Source organism: Bos grunniens, chromosome 10, assembly GCF_055505025.1.
Source record: "Bos grunniens cultivar Pamir isolate PY7600 chromosome 10, Bosgru_T2T1.0, whole genome shotgun sequence".
NCBI lineage: Eukaryota > Metazoa > Chordata > Mammalia > Artiodactyla > Bovidae > Bos > Bos grunniens.
This window is the reverse complement of record NC_141174.1, coordinates 44,444,859-44,470,148: the sequence shown is the minus strand read 5'-3', so window position 1 is coordinate 44,470,148 and position 25,290 is coordinate 44,444,859. Positions and strand designations below refer to the sequence as shown.

Here is a 25,290-nt window from a genome sequence, read left to right as displayed (position 1 = left end):
GCTTTTTAATATGCTGTCTAGGTTGGTCATAACTTTCCTTCCAAGGAGTAAGCGTCTTTTAATTTCATTGCTGCAGTCGCCATCTGCATTGATTTTGGAGCCCAGAAAAATAAAGTCAGCCACTGTTTCCACTGTTTCCCCATCTATCTGCCATGAAGTGATGGGACCGGATGCCATGACCTTAGTTTTCTGAATGTTGAGCTTTAAGCAAACTTTTTCACTCTCCTCATTCCCTGCATTATAGGCAGATTCTTTACCCACTGAGCCATCTGGGAAGCCCCTAGTATAAGTATATCCCTGCCATTTCTGGGACATATTTATATTTAAAAATTTTGTTCTTTATCTGAAATTAAAGTTTAGCTGGGCAACCTGCATTTCACCTGGCAATTCTACAACAGGTTCCTCTGGAAGCAAATTCTGAGATGGAGCTTAGTTAGCAGGGTGTAATTAAACAGTGCACTTACTATCAATACCTTTGGGAGGATTGGAAGAGAAGGAAGCAGGATAGCAGAAAGAAAAGTCTGTGATGCAGGCCCAGTGACAGGTCTGGCTGAGCCATGGGGATCTCTGGTACTAGAATGGCCCTTTACAGCAATTCCAGGTTGGGCTGAATTGTCCAAGCCTTTATACTCACACTGATCCATCACTTGATGAGGAGGTGCTTCCTGGGTGAAGCAAATCTCTGCAGACAAGGCAAATCCTGAAGGGTCTGACAGCCAAAGGCTATATGCTGACAGCACTCCCAGCATCAGGGGCAGAAAGTCTTTCCTGACGTGGAATCCATGTAATGGGTACATCACAGTGTTTACTATGCTTGGAGAGAGGATTAAAACATTGACCAGAGAGAGTAAATGATATTTAAGAAGGATATCAATGGACATGAGCTTGATCAAACTCTGGGACATTGTGAAGGACATGGAGTTGCAAAGAGTCAGACACGACTTAGCAACTGAAAAACAGCAACAAGGACTTTTCCATTTGAGCATCTATGATGCTCAAGTGAAATAATGATCAAGTGAAATAATGCTCAAGTGAAATAATGAAATAATGTGTTCCATTGCCTAGAAGAGACCACGACACATAGATGGTAAGCACCAGGCAGCAGTTACATTGATGTCTGGAAAAAATTGGGGCAGGAAGGGTTGTCCAATGGTGAGGCAATTTTTAGAGTAACAGGCAGTGCTGTGCCAGCTTACTTATCTACCTCTTGGAAGGTGATGAATGTTGAGGAATTCTTTGTTGGGGAGTGTTCTATGCCTGACTAGGCTTAAATTGGCAAATTCCTCTAGATACAGCTTTTTAAAAAGGAACACCTTTTGAAAAAAAAATCTTCAAAGTTAATTATTGTTTTTTTCCAAAGACCAGATCCTTCTCTTGGACATGTCTGAGTAAGGTGGAAACCATGATCATAAAGTTAGGAAACAATGTCTTATCTTCACCGACACTTAAGCTGTGATGTTAGGTGAAACTTCTCTGGGTTCACTTTTCTAGGCTTTAAAATGAGAAGCTTGGGATGGTTTTTATGTGAAGGTTCTATCTAGTGTTGACCTTTTGTAATCCTGTGATTGTGTATGTGGCTTCTTGGCAAGTGAATTTGGAACACTAACCAAGCCAGGTTGCTAGACACAAGACTTTAGCAATTTTAGAATTAATTTTTTTAGATTTTTAGAAAGTAGTTTAACAACCACTGTTCAAGTAGCTCAATTTTTGAGGCTGATCATGACAGATTGGAGGGGAAAGTAGGGAGACAGGTTAATTTCTTTCATATTTTAAATCTTACTGTGAACAGCTATAAAACTGGATATGTTAGCATCCCATGCAAAGTCTGAATGGCCCAGGTAGAGGGGAAAGGCTGTTTTCTCTGAGGACTTTTCTTTCTTTTTTGCTTTGTATTATTTTAATGACAAAAGTCAGCAGCAGTGCATGCCTGGGCCTGTCAGGAACAGAGACTCTTCCGGGGAAGGTTATAAAGAAGTTCTCTAGGTCAAAACAGTGGGTCCTTGAATTTTTTTTTTCATGATTTGAGGGCAGTTTTTCTGTAAATTTGTTGCATGACTAAGGGACCATTTTTTTGGTGGCATGAAGTGTTAACTCCCTAGTCATGCAGACCAGCAGAGAGACACTTATGATGCTGTATACCTCTCACTCAGGTCGGCAGCCCCTGAATAAGGCTGAAAGAATAACAGGGTCACTCTGGTTCCCTGTAGGTTTGAAATATAAAAGTACCACTTATTATTTTTCAAGAATCATATAATTTTTAGAGCACTTTTCATTTCACATGGAAAAACCAAAGGAGGTAAGTAGTACTTTCCACAATTTACAGATGACACAGAGCTTCTGAGGGATTGAGAGACTTGCCCAAATTCACACAAATCCAATTTAAAAAATTCCTTCAGTGTTTAGCCTGTAACATCGTGTCCTTTTTAGTTGCCTAAACTAAGCCAATAAACTAACAAATCTTCATTGCACTTATGTCTGTTGCTGCTGCTACTGCTAATTTGCTTCACTCGTGTCCGTCTCTGTGACCCCATAGATGGCAGCCCACCAGGCTCCCCCATCCCTGGGATTCTCCAGGCAAGAACACTGGAGTGGGTTGCCATTTCCTTCTCCAACGCATGAAAGTGAAAAGTGTAAGTGAAGTCGCTCAGTCGTGTCCAACTCGAAGTGACCCCACGGACTTCAGCCTACCAGGCTCCTCCATCCATGGGATTTTCCAGGCAGGAGTACCTGAGTAGGGTGCAATTGCCTTCTCCACTTACGTCTGTAAGTATCTAGTTTTAGTAAGTAGTTGCACATTTTTCATGTTTTCTGATAGAGAAAACAATCCATATTAATGACTTTTTTCAGTACTCAGAAGGAGCCAGCAAACTATGAGAGTTTGAATAGAGGAGCAACAAATATGAATATAATTCTACCACAATACTGGTTTTTGGTTATCTTTTCTTTTAAACATTAGGTATAAATTAACATCAGGTAATAATAACAGTACACTTGTTTCAACATGTGATTATGTTCAGCAATGATTATTTTTATTGACTAATTAAAGTTAAATAAATTACAACCTAAAAAGATACATTCACCATGATCCATTCGTTGTTCAGAATAGCTTAGAATCTGTGGTTACAGATTGGAAATTATGGCTTTTAATGATGTGGTTCACCAGGTCATAGCAGCTGTATGAAAACTGAGAAGCTCAGTCGTGAACTTCTCCTTTAGATGGTCTGTGATCAGCTAGTCACAGTCAAAATGTAGTCAGTGCAGTTAGAAAAAGACACCTGGTTCTTTAAGAATTTTAGTGTCTTGTTTGACTTTTTATCTTGCAACCTTGGAAGGTAACAGACTGTGGAGGTACCTAAGATCAGAACTCCTCATTTTAAAACTCTCCTCCCCGACTCTTTCTTTGCCATAACACCTGGGCTAAGTGATAGGGCACAATATCAGTTTGCAAGAAAATGCTTTGAAACGGGGTCCACCCAACCTCTGAGGTTGAAAGGGATGGTTCTATTTACTCTCTGGTGGGAAGTTATCTGCTTTAGATTAAAGAAGAATTAGGGAATTATCTGGTTTGATTCTGACATCAGAAGTGCAAATGTTTGAAAAGTGCTTTAAAGTAACTTTGCTTATAAGCATCAATGTAAACTGCTAAAATGATATCTTGATTTGAAAACATTAGCTGGTACATTCTATTTTAGCAGTGAGCTCAAACCTTTTTTTTAAATCGAGCACTGTTTGCAGGAAAGAATGAGTAAAATCTGAATTCTTTACACTCTGTAAAGACAAACTTTTCAACCCTATTATGAAATTACTCTCTAATTTTTGTTTGTTGGTCAGACTCAGTTGTCCTTATATTACTCTGCCATAGTGAAAAAAAAAAAAGAGAGCAAGAAATCCCAATCTATATATCTCTAGCAGTGAGTATATGATTCCTTACCAACAGTTAAGGGTGCCAAGATAAATCAAATACCAAGAGTGGGGTTTCTAAAACTTTTTCTAAAATAAATATGGGCTAATTCAATAACTAACCTCTTTTGGTTGTTACTATATTTACAGTTAGTATTGTATATATTACTATTATAATCATCACTATGAAATTATATATATATATTCAGGTCCCCTGTGTCCAGAAACAGCCAACATATATTTTTAAATACTTTAAAAGAAGAGCAGCACATATTAAACACATTGATCTTGAACACGAAACTCTATTCTACTCTGTTATAAAACATGAATCTGAAGAGGACATTTTTTTAAAAAAGCTGTGATGACATGATACAACCAATCTAATTAACAAGTGGGGGGAAAAGTTTCAAATACCCATTATTTTGAGAACACAGCAACAACAAATTCCCTCATAGCTGCCTAGGTTTATTCAGGGGGTGTGGAGACTCAAATATTTCAATCTGCACATTCCCTGAGTTTTAAAATGCTTCCACTAATATGGTATAAAACCAGGACTCAGGGCCACTGAGAATCGATGAGGCGCCAGTGAAAAAGTTTCAGAAGCTCCCCCCTAACACATGCATGTACTCAGTGAGGGCAAACTGCTGAGAAATCTTTACATAAGTATTTCCCTAGGTGTCCTTCCTGGCTGTAGGACCCCTGGACTCCTCTCTACTCTCGGTGGCCCTGCCTGGACCTCAGTGCTGGGCTGAAGGATGTTTGAAGAACCGAGTTGGCAGAAAATATATGTATTTAAGGGCATTTAGGAGCAAGTACACGGAAAAACTATATGAAAAGATCTTAATGACCCAGATAACCACGATGGTGTGATCACTCACCTAGAACCAGACATCCTGTAGTATGAAGTTAAGTGGGCCTTAGGAAGCATCACTACGAACAAAGCTAGTGGAGGTGATGGAATTTCAGTTGAGCTATTTCAAATCCTAAAAGATGATGATGTTAAAGTGCTGCATTCAATATGCCAGCAAATTTGGAAAACTCAGCAGTGGCCACAGGACTGCTGAGGCCTGTTTTCATTCCAATGAAAAGGTCAGTTTTCATTCCAATCCCAAAGAAAGGCAGCACCAAAGAATGTTCAAACTACAGCACAATTGCACTCGTCTCACACTTTAGCAAAGTAATGCTCAAAATTCTTCAAGCCAGGCTTCAACAGTACGTGAACTGTGAACTTCCAGATGTTCAAGCTGGATTTAGAAAAGGCAGAGAAACCACAGATCAAATTGCCAACATCTGTTGTGTCATAGAAAAAGCAAGAAAGTTTCAGAAAAACATCTATTTCTGCTTTATTGACTATGCCAAAGCGTTTGACTGTGTGGATCACAACAAACTGTGAAAAATTCTTCAAGAGATGGGAATACCAGATCACCTGACCTGCCTCTTGAGAAATCTGTATGCAGGTCAAGAAGCAACAGTTAGAACCGGACATGAAACAACAGACTGGTTCCAAACTGGGAAAGGGGTAAGTCAAGGCTGTATATTGTCACTCTGCTTATTTAACTTATATGCAGAGTACATCATGCAAAATGCTGGGCTGGATAAAGCACAAGCTGGAATCAAGATTGCCGGGAGAAATATCAATAACCTCAGATATGCAGATGATACCACCCTTATTGCAGAAAGCAAAGAGGAACTAAAGAGCCTCTTGATGAAAGTGAAAGAGGAGAGAAAAAGCTGACTTAAAACTCAACATTCAAAAAATTAAGATCATGGCATCTGGTCCCATCACTTCATGGAAAATAGATGGGGAAGCAATGCAAACAGTGAGAGACTTTATTTTGGGGGGCTCCAAAATCACTGCAGATGGTGACTGCAGCCATGAAATTAAAAGATGCTTACTCCTTGGAAGAAAATCTATGACCAACCTAGACAGCATATTAAAAAGCAGAGACATTACTTTGCCAACAAAGGTCCATCTAGTCAAAGCTATGGTTTTTCCAGTAGTCATGTATGGATGTGAGAGTTGGACCATAAAGAAAGCTGAGCACCAAAGAATTGATGCTTTTGAACTGTGGTGTTAGAGAAGACTCTTGAGAGTCCCTTGGACTGCAAGGAGATCCAACCAGTCCATCCTAAAGGAAATCAGTCTTGAATATTCATTGGAAGAACTGATGCTGAAGCTGAAGCTCCAATTCTTTGGCCACCTGATATGAAGAACTGACTCTTTAGAAAAGACCCTGATGCTGGGAAAGATTGAAGGTAGGAGGAGAAGGGAACGACAGAGGATGAGATGGTTGGATGGCATCACCGACTCGATGGACTTGAGTTTGAGTGAGCTCTGGGAGTTAGTGATGGACAAGGAAGCCTGGATGCTGTAGCCCATGAGGCTGCAAAGAGTTGAACACGACTGAGTGACTGAACTGAACTAGGAGCAAGTTAAACTGGATTTTCTCCTGGCATCCAAAGGGACCAGATCACATTCTTTAAAACTATATTTGGGTAGTTATAAAGTAATTATCTGCCAATTAAAATTGTTTAAAAAGTCACAAGGAGAAAAAAGCCAGATAACATATATTAAAAAGAAAAACTACATTAGGGTAAGAACAGTTCATTAACTGCTTTTTTTGGGGGGGGGGCACGCTTAATTTTATGCTGTTCTCACCCTTGTGCTTTACTATAAACTCAAAGCATATAAATGACCACTTTTTAGTCTGAAACAAAAAAAAATATATAACAAACAGGCTCAGGTCAATAAGCCCTTCTAAGAATCAGGCTCACTTTACTATTCTAGATCAGGGATTGGCAAACTATTGTTATTAAAGGCCAGAAAATAAATGTTTTAGATTTGGGGAGCTGTTACTCAACTTTCTTAGAGTGATTCAACACTGCCAGTATACAGCAAAAGTAGTCACAGCCTATAATACGCCTGTGACAATACGCAAATGCCTCTGATTGTGTTGAATAAAACTTTATTTACAGAAACAGCCAATGGGCTGTCTTTGGCCCAAGGGTCACAGTTTGCCCATCCCTGTTCTAGATAATAACCACGAATGGCACCTTTCTTCTGAAAACTGCAAAGTGCCTCTCAAGGTTCTCACTGGATTAATGTCCGCTTGCACAGTATTTGCTCTGAGAGCAGACGCAGATCTAGGGCAGAAAGACCCTGCAGATTCAATGTGTATGAGCCGAGCTGCAGATTGGCATGGTCAGAAATTGACAGGAACCCAGGAAGCCTGTTTCTGCTTCAATGCAGGCAGCTATTCCTGGCTTTGGCTAATTTTGGCGTGGTAATCAGGAGCTAAGGATGATGCCCACTTTGACGCTCTGGTGGCAGATGAAGATGCAGAGAAAGGTAATAAGTTAGGGGTAATAAGGTACCTCAACAGCCTTAAAGGGTCAGTGCAGCTTCCAAGACAATAAACATAAGTCGGCACTAAGGAATTCATTGCTCAGACCACCAGGCTGATCAACTCACAGGTACATCTGCTCAGCCATGGCTAAAAGCCAAAAATAAAATCCAAAACCAAATACACAAAAGTTGCGAGAGCAGCAGCAGCTAAGAATCACAGAATTCCCTACAGGTAAGGAAATCTTACCAATCATCTTAGCCAGTCCTTTCATATTACCAGTGGGGAAAAACAAGACCTAAAGAGGGAGAGGTAACTTGCGCAGCTACTTTGTGAAGGAATTACCAAATGCCAGCCATTTTTGAGTTCCAGTCTGTTATTTCCCCCTACAGAATCCGAATTAAAGGGGAAACACCACGTAAGCACCCGTGTCGTGAGATTATGACAGCTAATTACCTGACCGCCCTTAAAGACAAGTTTCCTATCGGGACACACATGGTGCCAGAGAAGAGCTGAAATTTACTGAGGGGAATAGAATGCTTCCTATCACTGGTATAATGCGGCTGACAGAAACTGCACAGGATAAAGCATTAAATGGCCATCTTCCCAAGAATACAAATGCTGGTCTCTCATATTGTATGATAACATGGCAAGAACAGACTGGGAAGTCCTTAGAGCAAAGTTTGCATTGATCTGTTTCCCTCCTAACAGGTCAAAGGCAAACGTTATCCTCGTATCTTTGGTGTCAGTGACATAGAGGATCCCTCGGGCAATGAAGGCGTTGCCGGCCTTGGACTTGGGGTACGTAGTGTTGATGTGCTGCACCACGGAGAAGGTCCTCTCCTCCAGCTGTGCGACAAGGATGCTTGAGCCGTCCGTGCTGGAAGCATAGATAATCCAAAGGCCCTTTTCATCTACAGCTAAATTGAAGTACGTCTTGGAATTTGCAAAGAGGTATTTTCGATCAAAATACAAGGCATTTTCAAGCTTCAGAGTTTGGGATGTTTCTTTGCCAAATTCAAACCTGAAATGTGTAAAAAAAAAAAAAAAAAAGTAGATATTAGACACCATTTTTATGGACAAGGGTGGTTTTTAGGCTCCTCTGTTAACCTAGGGTGGGGCCTGGGATTCTGCATTTCTAGTAAGTTCCAGGTTGTGCTCATTCTGCTATTACATCTGCAACACCATGAGCAGTGAGGATGCAGAGGCTGGTGACTACATCTCACTGTCCACCTACTAACCATGTGACCTCGGTAAAAGTCCTTCACTTCCTGAATCCTCAGGTGTCTGCTGACCTCCTGATATGCCCTCTCAAAGCGGCAAGGGGCCTTAGAAGATAATCTAGTCTGTCATTTCATTTTACTCATGAGAAAAGGAGATGTGACCAGCTCAGGAATACAGACAAGCAGTTTAAACTCAGGCTTTTGACCTCCAAGTTTGGGGGTGGTTCCTCTACTCCACGCTGGAGTTTTAAGACAAAAGTTTCACAGCAGGCTCAATGAAGGAAGTCAGCAGCTGAGAGGTGAAGTAGCAAAGTCATGGCTGTAAAGTCACTTTTCTTTCTTTGGTAAGCAAGTAGATCAATGAAGTGACGGCGTGAAACCCCATGCCCCTCAGCTCCTGGAGGCTGTTTGATTTGGCAGACTCCAAACCTACATCAGAGCAAAAGTGGATTTTGATTCAGCTTCAGGAATGAAAATTCAGGGACTCAAGGCTAAACGAAAAGAAAAGCACTAGGAGGCGCCATTGAGCAGCAGCAGAACTGTGACAGGTGCGAAGCTGCGGGGATGCACCGGAGTACAGCAAGCTCGAAGCCAGTTAAGAAATCCTGAAGTAAATTGGAAAAGAAACTAGACAAGAGTGAGGGCTTTAGAAGGTCTTTCATGCCCATCTCTGCTTTCAGGGCTCCCCTTCCTCTGAATGCCAGGGATTCAGGACTGTCCCTGTCTGGTACTGGCACTGACAGTTGCTTTTCTTGATGAGGCTTGTCTCTTCCAGCAAAAACAGGGTCTAATTCCAGTCTGCCTCCGATTCTCCTCCCAGACTGTAGCCAGGCACTGGAGCAGGGCCCCAATACAGTTGTTCTAACCTCACACAAGCTTAGTGCCATTAGAAGCCACTCTTTCTTAGGGTGGCCAATCCTCCTCTGGGCCTCATTCACCCCAGAATACCCCACGTAACTGCTCTCAGTTGCTCAGTCATGTGTGACTCTTTTGCGACCCCATGGACTGTAGCACGCCAGGCTCCTCTGTCCAAGGGATCTCCCAGGTGAGAATACTGGAGTGGGTAGCCATTCCCTTCTACAGGGGATCTTCCCGACCCAGGGATCGAACCTGCTTTGATTGAACCTGTTTGGCAGGTGGATTCTTTACCACTGTGCCACCTGGGTGGCTCTATATATATGGCAGCCACAAGGCTTCCTGGTGGTAAAGAACCCGCTGCCAATGCAGGAGACAAAAGAGATGTGTGTTGGATTGCTGGGTTGGGAAGATCCCCTGGAAGAGAGAATGGCAATCCACTCCACTATTCTTGCCTAGAGAATCCCATGGACAGAGGAGGCTGGCGGGCTACAGTCCATGGGGTCGCAAAGAGTCGGACACAACTGAAGCGACTTAGCACACATGCACATGCAGGGACTGAATGAGAACAAATGTCACAGAAAGCAGTGTGTGTGGGGAGAGAGGGCTTCTGAATGGGTGGCGGGCCAGTTATCTTTTTCTTTTAGCACAAGATTCTGTCTAGATGAGGTAGCCAGGAGGTGCTGAGGTGCTGAGGGAGCCCAGGATGGGAGGTGGTGCAGAGGCACAGGAGGGGGTGCCTCCAGCCACGGCTGACATGTGTGTCTGGCGTGGCTGGTTTGACTGCATGATGTACTAGCAAGCCCGTGCCCATGGAGGAATCTAGTCCTCCCTCAAGATGCAGGTCTCTTGTTTGGAATGATGAGGACCACGGCTTTCATAACACTGGAATTGTCATTTCCAATGGGAGTACAGTTGGAGGGCTGCAGAGGTTCTCATCCATCTTTCCATTTGTAGTGAGGGCATGGAAGTCACCGGAAGTGGTGTCTCTCCTCTAAGGTCACAAATAAGTAGGTGGGAGGGTTGGAACTTGATTGCGTTCACTGCTCCCTTGATTTGCCCAAGATGATGTCTGCCTCTAAAGCCCAGCACTTGATGTCTTCTTGAGCCATGCAGACAACCTTTAGCAATTCTTGTGCGGAGCCAGGAAGCCTGGGCTGCTGTCCTGGGCCCCAACTACCTGGGTGGCCACCTCTCCTGCCCATGGGAAGATGGAGGGCGTGTGGAGGTGGCTTGGTGAGGGCTCTGTCAGGATGACAGAACCACCTGAAGGCCTTGCAGTCTCTAGTCCTCAGAGATCTCAGCTGTGACATGAAATTCTTCACACCCAACAGTTTTCAGAACAAAACCTATTTGGGGGTGTGACACCTTCCTGCCAGAGGGAGGCCTGGATTCTGCTCTTTTTTCCCCAAAGGATGAGAAAGCTTCCGCCCCCCACCCCTGCCACCCCCAGTCACTCCCAGCTTCCTTCTCTCTGGCCCTGAACTTACACTTGGTTCCAGACCAGCAATAAATGCAATGGGGGCTCACTCCTTGTGGCCTGCGGTTCATTCAGTCAGCAAACCCTGACTGACCTCTGGCTGTGCGCCAGGCCCCGGGAACATAGAGGGTAGAACCACAGTCCCTTCCCTTAAGTAGCTGAAGTATGACTGAAGTGCCACGCACAGTAGGTACCAGCTGGGATGGGCGAGGAGGGGCAGCGGGGCCCTGAAGGACTCACCTCACTATGGTGTTGGAGCCTCCCTTGTGGTAGTAGAGAGAGTTGTTGTGAACAGTGTGCCCACAGCCGTGGAAATAGTACGGGAGGTGGATGAGCGTGTAACTGCCGTTCAGCAGTGAGGGCTGGTCTTCGAACTCCTTCACCCTGATGCCTGTAGGAGGGAAACCAGGGAAAGACAGTCACAGCTTGGAGGTGAGCTGGGGGAGGAGGGGTAAAAGGACAGAAGGTGAGAGTCAGACATCCCGCAAGGGTCCTTGTCCAGTTTCAAGATCCCAGGCTCCCAAACCCGAAGGCCAATTCTCTTCCGTAGATTCCTGAACCATCTTTTGAACACAGTAACCAGAGTTGCCTTTGCTCCTCCCAGGAAAATGGTATCACGCCCTCCCCTACAATTTCATCACCTTTTCTGCCACAGGCCTGCATCGTGAAGAGCACCTGTGTGGTCACCTCCCACCACTGCCCTCCAAGGGGGCCATGCTGCCTCTGTGCCTTGCTCTTCCCGTTAGAGTCACAGGTTCCCTTTCAGCTGGTCATCTGGACAGTTACTGCCAGCTGATGAGTGAGCCTGCATGAGACCAAAGTAGCATGTCTGAGCTATTGCTCTGACTAGTCGGCATGGCCAGGCCTCTTCTGGCATGGGGCCACTGCAATGCCTGACCACATCTGTTTGGGACAGTGTGATGCAGTAGACCTTCGAGATGGTACCTCACCCACTCCCCTGGGCTCTCAGATACTGTGGTATGTGAGAAAAGTGGCCAAAAGGATTCTCCTTAAAGAAAGATAGCCTGTGCAAAAAAAAAAAAAAAAAAAAATTGTCTCTGGCATTTCTTCTTCATTATGGTTTCAGGGTTTGTAAAGGGTTTATCAGTCAGGATGCTATTTGTTTCCTCCTGGACACTTTGCCAAAAAGCTGCAGTGGAGGCACCCTGGTCACGTCCCTCTTATCTGAACTGTGAGGTTTGTCACCAATGTGCTCAACTGAGAGCAGCATTCTGCCCACTCATTTGGGCTTTCTAAAATTAAAAAAAAGCAATTCTGTGACACCAACGAGCAAGGATTTCAGACACAGAAACAGGATAAGCCTGAAGGGAGGCAACAAAGGAAATATAAAATTACAGCAGAGATATGGCTCATCCACCAAGTAAAAGCACCTGAGAAATGTTCAGTCACCCAGATGCGTTCATCACTCTTGTTAGCAGACTCTCTTATCCAAGTCCCAAACGTCTCTTTAACTTTCAACACTTGTATTGGACTTCCAATGGATGTGATCATGGATTCTATCAAAAGAAGAGAAAGTTACTCACCTCCCAATTATGACTGTCACCTACAAATTGGCAGTTGCCATTGGCACTTGCCCTCTACCTCTACAAGGATTAAATCATGTGCTGATGCAGCTGCTGACTTTCCACATCCCCTACAAGGAGCTAAGGGTGGACAGCAGAAATGAGGCACTCTGTCCTCAGTGGAGGCAGGAGTGGGGGACTGGTAGAACAAGTCTTCAGATAGTTAGATATTTTCAGGAGCTGACTTTATGAGCCCAGGACGAAGAATTGATGCTTTTGAACTGTGATGTTGGAGAAGAGTCCCTTGGACTGCAAGGAGATCCAACCAGTCCATCCTAAAGGAGATCAGTCCTGAATATTCATTGGAAGGACTGATGCTGAAGCTGAAGCTCCAATTCTCTGGCCACCTGATATGAAGAACTAACTCAATGGAAAAGACCCTGATGCTGGGAAAGATTGAAGGCAGGAGGAGAAGGGGACGACAGAGGATGAGATGGTAGGATGGCATCACTTGTGTGGTGATAACTCAATGGACATGAGTTTGAGTAAACTCTGGGAGTTGGTGATGGACAGGGAAGCCTGGCATGGTGCAGTCCATGGGGTCACAAAGAGTCAGACACGACTGAGCAACTGACCTGAACTGAACTGAAGTCATGTATCTCTTCATATGGTGGCTCAGACAGTAAAGAATCTGCCTGCCATGTGGGAGACCTGGGTTCTATCCTTGGGTAGGGAGATACCCTGGAGAAGGAAATGGTAATCCACCCCAGTATTCCTGTCTGAGAATTCCATGGACAGAGAAGCCTGGCTGGCTACAGTCCATGGGGCACAAAGAGTCAGACATGACTGAGAGACTAACGCTTTCACTTTCTAAGTATCTAGAAAAGCACCCAAATCCTTCATGGGGATGACTGCTCCATGTGACTTGCAGAAACCTTCTGCAAAAAACATGTGCTAGATTGCATGTACTCCTCCTTCACCAAAATCACATATATACTGACCTTTCCCCCTACTGCTCTGGAGCAGTTTCTCAGAGCTACCTGAAACGCTTTCTCCTGGGCTATAGTCCTCATTTTGCAACAAAAGAAACATGACTCACAACTCTCACATTGTGCTTATTTTATTTTTTTAGTTCATATGACGTTAAGGTATCTGATTTCTGAGTTTTAAAACAGGATGCTTTGGGACTTCCCTGATGGTCCAGTGGGTAATAACCTGCCTGCCAATGCAGGGAACACAGGTTCGACCCCTGGTCCGGGAAGATGCCACATGCCGCAGAGCAACTAAGCCCGTGTACCACAACTACTGAGCCCACACTCTGCAGCCCTCGAGCCACAACCACTGAGCCTGTGCAACACAACTACTGAAGCCAGTGCACGTAGAGCCTGTGCTCCACAACAAGAGAAGGCGCCACGACGAGAAGTCCTTTCATCGCAACTAGACAGTAGCCCCCGCTGCTGCAGAAAGCCTGTACACAGCAATGCAGACCCATGCACAAATAATTAAAAAAATAAACAGGATGCTTTGTTTCTGTACCTGCTTGTGGGGAATGGTGTTCACTGACTTTCTCATCAGTTTTTCCAACCAAGGTGTCATCATTTGGTACAGCACATGTCTCACCTAAAACAACAAAGGTAATCAGAGCAAATGCAGTTGGCACGGTGAGATGTGTATAAGTTCATAACTGGTGCTTTCCGCCACCTTATTCCAGATTCGAGTTCCATAAGCATCCTTGGTTTTTGCTTGCTTGCTTTTAAGCACCAACTCATATGCTTCCAATTTTTTTTCCTCTGCCTGGTGAGTTCCCAACAAGCATTTCATGATCATAGTTGCTAAGACTGTACAATCTTGAGAGGATGTCAGTAATAGGAAAATGTCACCTGAGTCAGCTATCCTAACTCTCAACAATCTGGGGGAGGTGGGGAAGGCTTACTGACACGTTCCTGGCCACTCTGGGCAGGTGGGAATCTATCACAGTTTGTATTTTCTGGAGGGATTTTCACCCTCAGGGAAGTTGATGGGGATGAGGGAGCAGCCTCATGATGGGGTGGCCCATTTCATCCTGTCTTCCTGAACTGCCAGGGAGCAGAGGAAGAATAAGCCTAGAGACAGCCCAGACCAGAGAGGTCGGGGCCCCTTTCCCCTCCCCATTTTCCATCTGTTTTTTTCTGCTCGAAGACCTGTGGAACCCAGGCCCTTGAGGGGCACCTGATTCACAGTTGGTTTGAGGCTATGACTAAGCATAGATTCATCTTCCTTAGCAAATGGGCTGAACTCAGACCTTTGGTGAAGAGGTGGCTCAGGTGGCAGAAGCAGGACAGAAGGCAGGGGTAGTGTGGCCAGTGTGGAGATGAGAAGGCACAGACCGGCTGGCAGCAGGTCTCAGCAAATCGGGCTTTCTGGGAAAGGCCAGGACCCCACTTCCCTAGGCAAATTCTGAGGGTTTCCAATCACCTGTGGTTGCTAGATAGAAAGGAGCACCTCCACTGTCGCTAGGGAAACACACAGAATAAACTAGAGAGGTGTCTTTATCAGTAAAATAGGGAGGCTCTTCTCAAATGTTCCTTTAGCTGGATGAGCCCTGTCTCTCTGAAGCCCTTCTGCCATGGATGAGAGCGGTCTCGGGGCTGTTAGACTCCCCACACACAATCCTGCCTCTCAAGTTCCCCCCTGAGTTTCCACTTAGAGGCCTGGGCTTCGCACAGAGAGGGACAGAGAGACCCTCCCATTCTTAGTCTGAAGAAGGGGTCTCGTTAACTCGTGCAGGACCTACCCACCAGCTTCTGAAGCTGACGGGGTGGGACGGGATTAAAGGAAAGGGATAGGAGGAGCAGGAGCGAGGGCCAAGCTCAGACGCTGGATGCCTGGCAGCCAGAACTCACTCCTGGGAGGCACAGCAGAAGGAAATGGCCTCTCTTTTAAAGCAGTTTTCACAACCCTGAAGCCCAACTCCTGCCGACCAGCCTCTTAGCAGACAGGCTAGGCTGGGAGGGCACCTCTCCAGCACCCCTCTCACTGCTGACAGAGCCTCTGGCAAGTCCGAATTCCACAGAAGCAGGGCCAGACTTCCCCTCCTCTCAGGGGATGGTTCCGCTCAGCCTGCACCCCCAGGGAGGCTGAACAAAGGGCTGATGCTAAGCGAAAGGGTGGTATTGAATTAACAGCCTGCTCACTGCTGGGCAGGGTCATAATCAGGCTCCATTTACTGGGCGTGACGGTGACATCTCTGAAAGCTCAGATTCACCCACTCTGAAACTGAGTGTGTGAGCCCCCCAACCCAAACATCTTCCAGAAAGAACAGTGCACCAGACAGAATGAAAGAGTGTTTAGGAAAGTGGTGGAGAAATCCACAGAAAGTGAGAAAGAAACCCCAGTCAGGACCCTCTTCTCTGCTTGCCAGGAAGCCAGGCATCCAGTTGTGCCTCCTCATGGCCCAAGTTAGGGGAATAAGTCCCTGAACATCTCTGTGTGGAGAAGTTATAGCAGCATCTGAGAAGGACTTTTCATTAACTCGGCCCTTGATTTCTTCTTAGCTCTCAACCCCATGGCCACCCCTGTCACAACTGGCCAAAGAACAAGCCGCCCAGGCCTGCCAGAGATCAGGCGCCCTTGCATTACTTTGCCAAGAAAGGTCCGTCTAGTCAAGGCTATGGTTTTTCCAGTGGTCATGTATGGATGTGAGAGTTGGACCATAAAGAAAGCTGAGCACCAAAGAATTGATGCTTTTGAACTGTGGTATTGCAGAAGACTCTTTGAGAGTCCCTTGGACTGCAAGGAGATCCAACCAGTTTATCCTAAAGGAAATCAGTCCTGAATACTCATTGGAAGGACTGATGTTGAAGCTGAAACTCCAATAGTTTGGCCACCTGATGCGAAAAGCTGACTCATTTGAAAAGACCCTGATGCTGGGAAAGATTGAGGGAGGGAGGAGAAGGGGACAAGAGAGGGTGAGATGGTTGGATGACATCACCGACTCAATGGACATAGTTTGAGTAAACTCCGGGAGCTGGTGAAGGACAGGGAAGCCTTGTATGCTGTCGTCCATAGGGTCGCAAAGTCGGACATGACTGAGTGACTGAAATGAACTGCCCTTTGTTGGCTTATTCTCAACGTGTGGATTTCTGTCTCCGAAAAGAAAATGCTCCAAGCAGGGGCTTTACAGGCAGGCACATTGGGGTTTGAATCCCAGCTGTTGCTTACTAACTGAGTGACCGTGGACAGACTACGTAGCTCCCTAGGGTTTCAGCTTTGTATCTGTGAACTGGTCAGAATACGACTCCTATATCTTAGGGCTAGTGTAGAATTAAATGAACTGAGCACTTAGCCCTATGCCTACAACATCGCTAGCATTGTTAGCAAAGCTTAGAGGTGGTGATGGCAGTACTGGGGTATCTATGGGGAGTTAGATGATCTGAATTTCCCCATAGTCTCCATCCCTCCAACATCAGTCAAGCCCTCCATGCTCCAGAGATGGTGGATTTGGCAAGAAAGAGGAATAGTCTGGTGATGGCTCAGCCTTTATAGAGAATCCACCTGCCAAATAGGAGACCTGAGTTTGATCCCTGGGTCGGGAAGATCCCCTGGAGAAGGGAATAGCTACCCCTCCAGTAATCTTGCCTGGAGAATTCCATGGTGGAGCCTGGCAGGGTACAGTCCATGGGGTCACCAAGAGTTGGACATGATTGAGCGACTAGCTCAAGTGAAGGAAGAGGGATGAGGGCAGGAGGCAGGAGGCCCAATTCTAAACCTGCCACCAGTCCTTAACCTGGGCAGGCTGTTCAGGCCTCCCAGGTCGGTGGAGAAGGGGAGGGAATACTCGCTTTGGGTAAAATCTCCCCTTATTAAAACAATCTGGTCACAAAATCTGGGTGAAGCCTGAGAGCTTGGGATTGTTCACTGAAGAGGTAGCTCCCTAGGGCAGGGGTGTGTGACCTGGGCACTGGCCGTTGAACATGTTTGGCTGCCGAGGGCCTTTGGATCTTCTGCTTCCAGGGGGACCTGGAGGACCCGGAGGGCCTGGGGGCCCAGGTGGGCCAGGTGGGCCAGGTGGGCCTTGGTCACCTTTGGCACCTGGAGAAAGAGAGAGAGAAGCAGGGGTGGGAGTTGATTAGAGAGCTGTAAGCAGAGATGGGTTCCACACAGGGGAAAAGGAGATGGAGCCGCTCCAGGGAAGCTGGCCAAATCCTGGACAGTGGTCCTCCAGCACTCACTCACACAGGGTCAAGGGAGCTCCCACAGAAGGTGCTAAGTTTCAACTAGGTGCCAGGAACTGTGCTGGGAATTTTAGAAATCTTCCCTTCGTCTCTCCCAAGTACTCTGTGAGGCAGTACCAGCAGCTCCTCGGGTGACCCGGGTCTCAGGAACGTTCAGGGCTTTGCCCCAGGTCACAGCTGGAGCAGAGCTGCCCCCCACCCCAACACTCAGGGCTGTCTCACTCCTTAGCTCATCCTCTTCTTCTTGGCTGATGTTGGGAGATCTCAACCCTGACTGTTTATTAGAATCACCCAAGGAGCTCAAATACAATTATAATGCCTGGACCCCATCCCAGATCACTTCATCAAAATGATGGGGAAGCTGGTCATCTGTAGTTTTAAAAACCTCCAAGGATGCTTCCAGGCATGAGAGACACTGCTCCATGCTGTGGAAGAGATCAGGGGTGGCTGTCCAGCTTTGTGACCTTGGGCAGGCAGTGTATCCCTCTGAGACTGGTGCTTCATTTCCAGAGTCTCATACTCCCTGCCCTGCCCTGTGAGAACCCACTGAGGTCACCAGGGTGAGTGCTCTGATGGTTGGTTTCCCTGCACATCAGCAGGTGGAGTCACTACACACTTCTAACTTCAGGTGGCCGTGTGGGTACAGCCCTTTGCAGGGGCCTTTGGTTCTGCAATTTGCATAAAGATGCCGCTAGTCTGGGATATTCAGTCCTTTGGTTCTACACGCCTTTCCTGGGCTGACTGGTGATCTGAGATCTCTTTAGCTGCCTCTTCCCAGCCCCACCAAATAGGTCTTTTCAGCTGCTTTAGAACTGAAGGGGCAAGCAGGAGTCACAGAGGCTGAGGGTGGTTCTAAGCCCCCAGCCGAAAGGGCAGAGATCATGGCAGATGTGGTCCAGCCCTCCTACTCCTTCTCTGCCCTCTGGCCAGAGGACACACTGAGCTCTGGCCTGGTCTCTAGAGCTGGAGTACACTCAGAGCTGCTGCTTTCCTGAATGCTTTGAGGTCACCCTCATTTGTTTGGTAATATAGGGGTGTGTGACATTCTGGATGTGTAGCTTTCCCATATAACTGAATATAACATGATCTTATAGTTTCAAAATATATTCACACACACACACACACACACACACACACATATATATATGAATCCTGTCAAAACACCTCTTAAATCTTACATATTTTGTGCACAACCTCCTTTTTTTTAGAATAAGGCATGCTGAACCCAATTTGATTTTTCCTGGGTGCTTTGATCTTTACACAGTACCTGGTAAATGGCAGGTGCCCAAGAAATTTTTAAAGCTGGATGGGACACTGATTCTGGGTCACTGTCCTGAACATCTATCATCCTGGCTTCTCGAGAATAGATATCATGTCTTACTCATTTTCATATTACCATTTTCAGCTGTTATAGCAAAGTCCCTAATTCATAAATGGTGTTCTCTGATATTCAAAAATGCTTATTGAACACACGAATAGGATAGTTATGCTTTTCTAGTACAAATGGTCCCCAAAGTAAAGTGCTTTTAAAATTCTGCCTCTTCCTCCTCCATGACCATCAGCCGGCACTTACTCTTTCCACCATGTCATTGCCTTTCTGAAGCTTGCTGTGCCACAGACATCAATTCCCTGCTTTTAACCTGGGCTGGAAACCAGATAAAGAAGATCAGCAACCATGTTTGCCTCAATCCTATGTTAAGAATCTTAGGATAAGGGGCTGAAGATGGCCTGAGCTCAACTCTGAAGCTTGTACTTTCTGTCTGTTGTCCTTTGAAATTTCTCACTTGTTCTGGATTGCGCTGGATTTAACAGATATTTGGGAAAAGGAAGTTTCCTTCATCCTAAATCCATCCAACTATGGCATGGTGCTTTATCTCAACTGCTTATGCTTAGATCTCAGATTTGGTCTTACCAACATTGGGCTTACATTACACATGGTTTTCTCCTTGTCAAAAGCACAGGACTGTAAAACATGCTATGAAACAGAGGGGCATCTAGGGAAGATAAGGAGAGATGACCCAGAGCAGCCCTGGTACAAGAAACCAGGATGGTTTCTGGGCCCATTCACCCCGGGAGACCGCAGCACCAGCCCCTTACCTGCGGGGAGCACGTCGTTGGGCACGTCCCCTTTGTCTCCCTTGTCACCCTTCTGCCCTGCTGGGCCCTCGTTTCCAGGCAAGCCCAGCTCACCAGGGTCTCCCTTTTCCCCTGGAGTTCCTGTGGCTCCAGGTGGCCCTGAAGGGGGAAAAAAAAAGATTTATGAGCCTGTTGTGCAGGAAATTCTGGTATACTACTTTGTAATACTGTGCTTTGTGTTTTCAAGGTGAAGCAAAACCAAATACATAACACTTCATAATTATTTTAGGACAGCAGCAAGGTACAAATTCATGAAAGAATATACTTCTAGGTAGTTCTGTTGAATTTTTTTTAGAGACATTTTGCTGGGCCAACAGGTTGGAGAGAGGAGTGAACCCCAAGAGGGACAGTCACAGTGAGAGCAGAAAGAAGGGGAAGCCTCATCAGAAATCTGCCCTCCCCACCCCAGGAGGGAAGGCTGAGCACTTGGAGGACTTTGTTAGGCCCTTGAACAGTGGATGTTGTCATCTGCATTATCTGGTGTATCCCTCACAATACTGGGGTGGTAGGCTGGTCAGTTTTCCTAACTCTCACTTGGTAGAAATTGGAAATAAGGCCTACAGGGTTTACAACTGAGGCTGAAAAGTGAGCAGCAAAAATCTTGATTCCATCTCCAATGCCCTTTTCTGTGACATTTGGATACAAAATATTTTTAAGCAAAATAGCAAAACAGGTCACACTGCTTTAGGACAAGCATTATGAAGGAAGGAGATAGTGTGAACAACAGGTAATGGACAAAATTTCTGTCTCTGCCCACAGGGAGACATCACTATAGGAACCACAGTCCTACTAGGAGTAGTCAAGATCAGGCAGTGACTCATTGCAGCATTGCAAAATGGGCAGCACAGCATTCTGATGCTGGGGAGAAAGGAAGCCAATCTCATGCATCATAAGATGCCCCAACTCGTAGCAGCTTCCACACAGCAGCTTCGCTGAGGTGAGGAGACAAAAAAGTAGAGTTTGGGCAGATAAAGGTGGCTGGGATTCATGGGACAGAATATGAGAGAGGAGGTCATTGTGTAGAAAGAGCTCTGGTGAACTTCCCAGGGGTTTCCTCAAGTCTTTGGCAGAGTAATAGTCTGTATAAGGTGAAAGTCTACCAGGCAGGGAAAAGAATGAACAGAAAGCCACTCACTGTATGGCTCTCAGAGCTTGAACAGGGAAGGGTCCTCATTCCCGCCAGTCAAAGCAGAGGGATCTCAGAAAATGGCAGGCTGTGAGACAGAGTCCTTGGAAAGACTTGTCTTAGTAATGAGGCTAAATTAGCTCAGCAGTCAAGGCTGCTGTGGATCTATCATAACAAACCTTAAAAATACTGAGCAGTAAGCTTAACTGCCTGCCAGGATAGAATTCAAAATCTGAATCATTTAGTCAATGTAATGTAGCATATTAATAATTTAAGCAAGGAAAAAATTACGTGATCATCTTGATGGATATAGGAAAGACATTTGATAAAATTCAACACCTATTCTGAATAAAAATTCTCATCACACTAGGAATAGAAGGAAATGTCCTCAATATGAAAAAGGGCATCTGTGAAAAGAACCTACAACTAACATCATCTCTGGAGCTTCCCTGGTGACTCAGATAGGAAAGAATTCTCCTGCCAATGTAGGAGACTCGGGTATGATCCCCAGGTCGGGAAGATCCCTGGGAGGAGGGCATGGCTACCCACTCCAGTATTCTTGCCATGGACAGAGGAGCCTGGTGGGCTATAGTCCATCGGGTCACAGAAAGTCGGACATGACTGAGTGACTAAACAACAGCAACAACGTCCCTAATAATGAAAGACTGAACGCTTTCCCCCTAAGATCAGGAACAAGACAATGGTACCTATTCTTGTCACTTTAAATAAAGTACAATAAAGCAAAGAAAAAGAAACAGAGGCAAACAGATTGGAGAGGGATGCATTAAAACTGTCTTTTAGAAAATTTATTAAAAAGCTGCTAGAACTTAGGAGCACCTAGGGATACTAAGAGGGAAAGTGATTGCTTACTATGTGCAAAGGTACTGCCAGATATGGATAAATTAATATGATATCCCATTGCAGGCATTGTTTGTTCATTTTGACAAGAGCCTCCTGGAGATATCACTCAACAGAGATATTTTTCAAAGGGGCAGAGATTTTGGGCAACAGAGAAGAGCCAGAGGCAAGTTTCAGTGAAAAACTTCAGTTTCTCTCAACCTCTATAACCAAGAGGCCTTAGGATTCATTGCTTTTTCTAATTATGTGGCCAATCCCAAGCCCGTTCTTAAAGGTTCTGGCTGAGTGCCCCACCAGCTTGGTGAGTCCCCATTCCCCAACTGTCATTTTATGATATCGCCACTGTCCTCCCTCCAGATTTAAAACCAATTCTGATCCCCACCCCCAACTTCCTACCAGCTACACAGGATTCCTATACAACCATCCCAAGAGAATCATAGACTTTCAGATAGGAAGGCACCTTAGAGGTCATTTAGATTAACCTCCCATCCAACCCTGAACACCTCTCGACCTCACCTGATTGGCTCTTCTCAAGCCCTTGCAGCAATGGGGAGGTTATTATTAATAAATCGTGTCACACCACAGACGGCGCTGGAATACCCTGCACTGCCATCCTAGCCCATTATTCCCTAAAATGTGCAGCTGGCACTCCTACCACCTTTTCTCTATGCCAAGGGGCTGATAAGCTCTATTAGATTCAAGGGAGCCTACACAGACCATCCCAAGGAAGACAGCAGCGTATGAAAGAACCTGAAAGTGTTGATCACTGTTAAAAAATGCAACAAACAGGGAAACATTTGCTCAATTTCTGCCAATGGAATTGCTGGGGACACAGTGGAAGAGCACGTGAAGAAGAGCAAGGGAAGCGCCTGCAGTGTAGGTACTGGAGGCTGTGCCGTGGAGTCAGCGACATGGTTGAGGCAGGTCCCACAATGCATCTCTCACACCACACTGAGATCCCATGGCTGGGGGGTCACCTCTGTCCACAGTTATCAGGACATCTTTCTGGAAAGAGGTTCACTCACTGAAAAGCCCTTAATCAGGGACCTCTGCACGAGCGGACGTTCTTTTGTCAGTATTTTAAATAGGCAATTTGGCACATTATCTGAAGGACACAAAAGATGAGAACGTTGCCATAGAGTCCAGCCAGCACAATGCACCCGAAGATAACTGACACCTTCGAAAGGTGTCGTGTGACTCACATTCAGCAGTGCTCAGGGAAATGGTATCTTCTAGTTACTTGAGGGTTTTCTTTTTCAAGCATTTATTCTAGTCACAAAGAGCCTTTGGCATCATCGTTCGATTTCCTCTTCTTTTATTCCTTCCTTTTATGCATTTTCCCCCTTTCTCAAAAAGGCCAGGTGTGAAACAGGAGAACATTCTCACAGCTGTCATAATGCACAGGGGCTGGTGTTTAGTGCTCAGGATATTAAGGACTTCTGCTCACAGGTGTATTTTGACGCTCAGCTGTGTGTGCACATGATCACTTTCTTCAAGAAAGGGGAGGGGACGTTCTGTTTATGTAGTCTTCGCCACCTCCACAGAGTCTTCCCTCTTCTTGGTTGGTGCAACCACCTCGGCCGTGCCCTGGCCATGGCATGCAGAAGTACACCACCACCTCATCACGTTCGCTGGCAGAGGAGCCAGATGTGGCACTGTCTGCCTTCCCCGACTTGGATATGGGCAGGGACACTGCTAAACACTGAGTGGCCTGGATCAGGGCAGTGTCTGTCCCATGGCTGCTGGCAGGCTTGGAGTCAGCACATTCTGCAGGAGAAGAAAGGCCAGACTCTGCTCGCCTTGCTCGGGTGCTGGGTGTGGCTTTCTGCTGTTTTCCTTTCCCGTTGGCAGTGCCCACTCAAAACAAGTCATTTTCCCAGCTTTAGAGTCTGGGGTTGTGTGATCAACTGGGGTCAACGCCATCTTCACTGCAGGGGGTGAAGGAGGACATCTTATTTTTGGTAGCACCATCTGTCACCCACTGAGGCGGAGGAGATGGGAGCTGAGGGTGTTATGCAAAACCCAGACCCAAGGCTGGGATGAATAAGGAGGAGAATGTTTATTTCTGTTTTTGTGGGGACTCAATTTTTAGACAAAACATAAAAGCATTAACTCTTGAGTGAGAAAGTGAGAGGCAGATGGAAAGAAAGAAAATGCTTGGTTTTGGGGCACAGCACGTCAAACTTCGGAAAGGACGCTGTTTGCAAAACTGACGACGGTTAAGTCCAATTCTCTCTAAATCTAAGTTGATGGTTTCAAACAAATGTAGGCATTTCCACTCAGATTTCCTTCCCCACCCTTTGAAACAACACCACCACCTAATATCTAAAATGAATGCAGCACTTGCTCTGTGTCAGACCCTATTCTAAGCACTTGATATATATTTATATATATTTTATATATAAATTTAGTCTTCCTAAAAACACTATTACTATTCTCATTTTCCAGTTGAGGAAACAGGGCAATTAAGTAACTTGCCCAAGTGCACACAGCTAGTAAGCAGAAGAGCTGGGATCCAAACCAAGACTTCAAGCTCTGACTCTGGCCTATTCCACTCTTGTTCTTAGCATTCCTAAGATCAGAAAGCGAGGGTTAGCTTCATATTTCAATATCCTGGAAACAACTGTTGGTCTGGAGCTCTAAACTCTGGTATCACTAGGTTGGTCTTCTTCTCAAGAGCCCACAGTGGCTCCCGGCTGCCTTCTGCAGACACAGAGCTAAAATCCCTGCTCCCTTCCCACCGCACCCCATCCTCACCTGGGGCCCTTCTCATAGGCAGGGCCAGCCTCCTGAACAGTGCCTCCAAGTAGGGCCTTTCCCTTCTCTCCTTGCACTGCCCTCCCCATTTCCCCTCTATTTATTTCCAAGGTGTGGATCACACGTCTCTCTTGTCCTTTACACTTAGCTCTACAGTATAACTCATCCTCTATACAGGATCCTATTTGTCCATTATCTGCACAATTAAGTTTTCTTCTGGCAGCATTCCCTGCTGTACAGTATAAAGCATCTTCATATCAGAATAACCAGTTACAGAATTCATGCTGTATATAAACTATCTTCTCTTCCAACAGGACTGCAAGCCCTTATGGACAGAAACTATGTCCTGCTGTTCTCTCAGTTCTTTACTGAGCCTTAGCTGGGGTTGGCTGAGAGCTGTGTCAAACAACAGGATGCACAAGGCACAGCCTCTCCCTCACAGACAAACACTGGAGCAGACTGTTTCAAAACCAGAAGCCATGTTAGAGTTGTTGGAAGCCCTGTTCCTCAGTGTACAGGTGAGGAGACCCAGGCCCTCGAAGCCAGTCAGAGTTCAAGGCAGGTGCGCCCAGAATGCCTTTCCTGGCTCCCTTCTGCTTGCAGAGCAGGGATAATTCTTTCTGCCTGACACGTGGATACTTGATGAACTGTGCATCCTGCCTGTGTCCTAAGGGCTTCTCTGAAGGGCTGGCGCCTTCCCACCCTCCTGGTGAGACTCAGAATGAGGCTCAGCAACATCCTTAGACAATCAATAGCACTAGCTCCCAGTGCCCAGGCTTCCTTCCCCCTGCTCCTGCTCTGTAGCACCTCCAGTAATGCCTCTTGGACTCAACCCCCTCCAGCCTGGAAGTGTTCTGTGCTGTCGTGTTTAAGAA

At 45.9% G+C, this 25,290-nt stretch overlaps 1 protein-coding gene across 2 annotated transcripts in view; it reads right to left on the bottom strand.

Annotated features, from left to right (window-relative positions):
- Window positions 1-3,007: 3,007 nt before the first annotated feature.
- GLDN (gliomedin) overlaps window positions 3,008-25,290 on the bottom strand; it is a 60,829-nt gene continuing 38,546 nt past the window's right edge. For both annotated transcript variants that reach the window (XM_086320934.1, XM_086320932.1), the window contains exons 5-10: window positions 19,636-19,773; window positions 17,258-17,395; window positions 13,862-13,945; window positions 12,194-12,319; window positions 11,043-11,193; window positions 3,008-8,268 (exon numbers count right to left, since the gene is read on the bottom strand). In XM_086320934.1, coding sequence (XP_086177060.1) covers window positions 7,791-8,268; window positions 11,043-11,193; window positions 12,194-12,319; window positions 13,862-13,945; window positions 17,258-17,395; window positions 19,636-19,773 — 1,115 coding nt within the window. In that variant the 3' untranslated portion in view covers window positions 3,008-7,790. The remainder of the gene's footprint in view (window positions 8,269-11,042; window positions 11,194-12,193; window positions 12,320-13,861; window positions 13,946-17,257; window positions 17,396-19,635; window positions 19,774-25,290) is intronic.